Below are 3,127 nucleotides of genomic sequence, written 5' to 3' on the forward strand. Positions count from 1 at the left end.
ACAGGTTAGATAGCAGAAACAGGCATTAGATAGACATAAAATATTGCATCATGTCTGGTTAAATTATGACCACCCACCAAGATGTTGGTCGATTTAATTGAGTAAAACTGATAGCACATGATGCTTTTTAAAGTCGATGTACTATTTGTTCCAAATGAAAAGCTTTTTTTAAGATAAAGCTTTGACAAAGCAAATACAAGCTGTTTTCATTATAAATATCTCATTGCTTATAAGCAACAGTGTCAGTATGTTTCCAATGCTCCCTCACTGAAGTTTATTGTAACAATATCAATTAAGAGATGACCCATGGTAAGTTAACCATTATTTCACCAGAATTTTAATCTGTTATATAATTTTGAATTGATTTTTAATACACAAAATTTAATGTGTTGCTGATTTTTGGTATGGTGTTGATATTACTAAAGCCAAAGTTTGTAAGATGAATTACGTCAGTGTTTCCGAGTTGTAGGGAAAAACTTCCATGTAATGACTAGTCATCAATTGTATTGATCAAAATTATATTATTTTTAAACTGGTTGATAGTTTTATTTGGTGAATATTTTTTGACGGTAGAAAATGTATTATTGGTTAGCTTAGATTTTGGCTGACAAAATTATGTAACATTTGTATTACTGGAAATTGATTTATCAACAACTGAGATTATTAAACTTGCGAAAAGGCAGATGAGTTTGTGCCTGAATCTCTCGGCATTTGGTTAACAGCCAATCACTATTTATTTATTTTATTTTACTGTATTTACTCATTTATATTTATTGCTTGATTTAATTTCAGTTTGCATTATGCAGCTAATTGAAATTTTCAGTTACCAAAGCTTTTCATAACATTTTAACAACAGATTTGCTATCAAAGGGTGAGATATGAAAGCCTTATTAACATTTTAGTACAGAGTGACATGAACCTGTTTTAAAACCCTAATGAAGTTTATGTAGTTTTACTTGTTATTCATTGCTCTATTTTTAGACCAGCTATTTATAGTTTTCTCATTCTGGTAAAAGACAAACCTAATTTTAGAAAGCCTTCAGAAATCTCTTACTAAAATGGGGAGGGAAATTCTTAATCCACAATATCCGTATCACGCAAACCACCATGCTTACACCAACTGCTATCTTGACGCTATATGTTCTCAACTACACCCAAAGTGCTTTGACCCACTGTCTCTCCTCAAGACTATATGTAACCACGCCAGGAAGAATTCAGAGAAATATTCAGCCATGGTGAGAGAAGGAATAGATGAGTTTTTATCAATAATTGATGAGGTCGAGAAATCTGGAGAAAAAGGAAAGGTTCTACGGCATATTCAAGCTCTGATTCAAATATCTGAAGACGCGTTACAAAAGCCAATTGTTGTACTTGATGAAAGGGGTAACATGATATATGATGCTAACAACAACACATCATTGAGTGCTGACACCATAGTCATTGTACATTTGGGAAACACTTTTCGTGGTACAGCTCCAAGTAAGTTGTTGGCTTATTATCAAATGCAACAGAAATCTTTGCATGTTTCATGAACTGTTTTTGTTACTACCGAGTTCTCATATCCATGTAAAACATGACATTTAATACAAATAGCGAGCAGATTAATTAGTTCTTGTTTGTTAAAACTGTATTTTCTACCAAGCTCACATGTATTTACAATAAAATTGAAAGCATTAACTTTAATGTAAATATATCAATTAATTAATTTCTAACTAACATTTTGGTATTTAAGGCTTAATAATAGTTATTCAAAAAAACCTCGCCTTAAAACTCATGATCAAGAAAGTTTCACTTTTTGTAAAACTAATGAAAGCAGGAACACATTTAATCAAAAATTATTGTGCATCTATTTGTTTATTAATTTTCAAAATAACATACATGATATTATGAAAAGTAAATGAAAACACTACATTTTTGTGAGACCTTTGAGAACGAGTAGATTACACCGGTATGCTTTTTGTACATACTACTACTAGCTTGCCTACTATTACATACAAATATGTACTCTAGTGCACACATCTCAAATACAATTATTGGATATCTATTTTTATTTACTTTTGCAGAAAAAGCTATGTACACTATAATTTATTTTAACGTTTTCCCTTTGTCTTGTAAATGTTAAAATAGATTTGCTGTTGTAACCACACAGTAACTATGCTGTAACTATGCTAGATGGTCTGTTGCTATTGGTCAGTACAGTCGGTACTTTGGTAGTCAGTAAATGGAGAGAGTTCTACTTTCACAGGTAGCTAGAAGACTTTAATAACAATGTTTAAGATTAAGTTTGACTTAGAAAAAATAACATACCAAATCAGGACGCTTTATACTTTATTAAATGCATTGTAGATGTTGAATGCCGTGTGATCACACATCTTTCAAACACTAAAAATTACATAATGATAATGCAATCATATTTTCTTTTAGAAACAAGTGATGGAGTAAATGAGGAAAGCTCGGCTTCTGCAGGTAGCTTGTGAAAAGCTTGCTTGCGTGATGATGGAAGAAGTTATTTTAATTACTATGGTTGAGATTATGCTTGCTCAACCAATAAACTATAAAGTGTATATTGGTTTTTTCACAAATTATATTTTTGACCAAATAAGACTTTTTTACATAACTCCCGTTTTCCCTGTTATGCTAAATACACACCAAAGACCTTATTAAAGTCTGTTCATCATGATCTTGTCAAACGCAATAGGTTACATGGCAATCGTTGTCCTTTTGTCGAACAATATTAACTTAACTAGTAGAGTATCCAAAAAATGTATGCCGAAATGCAAAACGATTAAAAGTGCACATGAAATGTATTAATCTAACATTTTGGAAATAGGGTTATCAATATTAGATACAATTGAGCAAGTTTTTTGAAAAAGATTGGTAATCTTTGTAAAGTAATAATTGTAATATTTTACTGAGCATCAGTAAAAAACTAATAATAACTCATATCAAAACTATGATTGGATCTCATCTAAAACAAACAACTTCAGTAACATAGTCCTTGAAAATATCAGTGCAACTTAATGACCCAAAATGAAATAGAAAAGTGATATTGTCTTCTCTTGGCACAAAACTCCTTATAGGGGAGACAACTCTGTGTAACTATTAAAATAGTTGCCATTGAAGTTAG

At 31.1% G+C, this 3,127-nt stretch overlaps 1 protein-coding gene across 2 annotated transcripts; it reads left to right on the forward strand.

Moving 5' to 3' along the window:
- The first annotated feature begins 251 nt into the window (after positions 1–251).
- On the forward strand, positions 252–2,641 carry LOC137388729 (uncharacterized). Of its 2 annotated transcripts, none has more exons than XM_068075183.1 (3): positions 252–309; positions 1,033–1,479; positions 2,425–2,641. In XM_068075183.1, the coding sequence occupies exons 1-3, from the start codon at positions 300–302 to the stop codon at positions 2,475–2,477; spliced, it is 510 nt and encodes a 169-aa protein (XP_067931284.1). In that variant the 5' UTR covers positions 252–299; the 3' UTR covers positions 2,478–2,641. The 2 variants fall into 2 exon arrangements, with proteins under 2 accessions (XP_067931284.1, XP_067931285.1); XM_068075184.1 differs by having other exon boundaries at positions 274–309; positions 982–1,479.
- The last annotated feature ends 486 nt before the right edge of the window (positions 2,642–3,127 follow it).

The sequence above is a fragment of the Watersipora subatra genome, chromosome 2, assembly GCF_963576615.1.
Source record: "Watersipora subatra chromosome 2, tzWatSuba1.1, whole genome shotgun sequence".
NCBI classification, from domain to species: Eukaryota; Metazoa; Bryozoa; class Gymnolaemata; order Cheilostomatida; family Watersiporidae; genus Watersipora; species Watersipora subatra.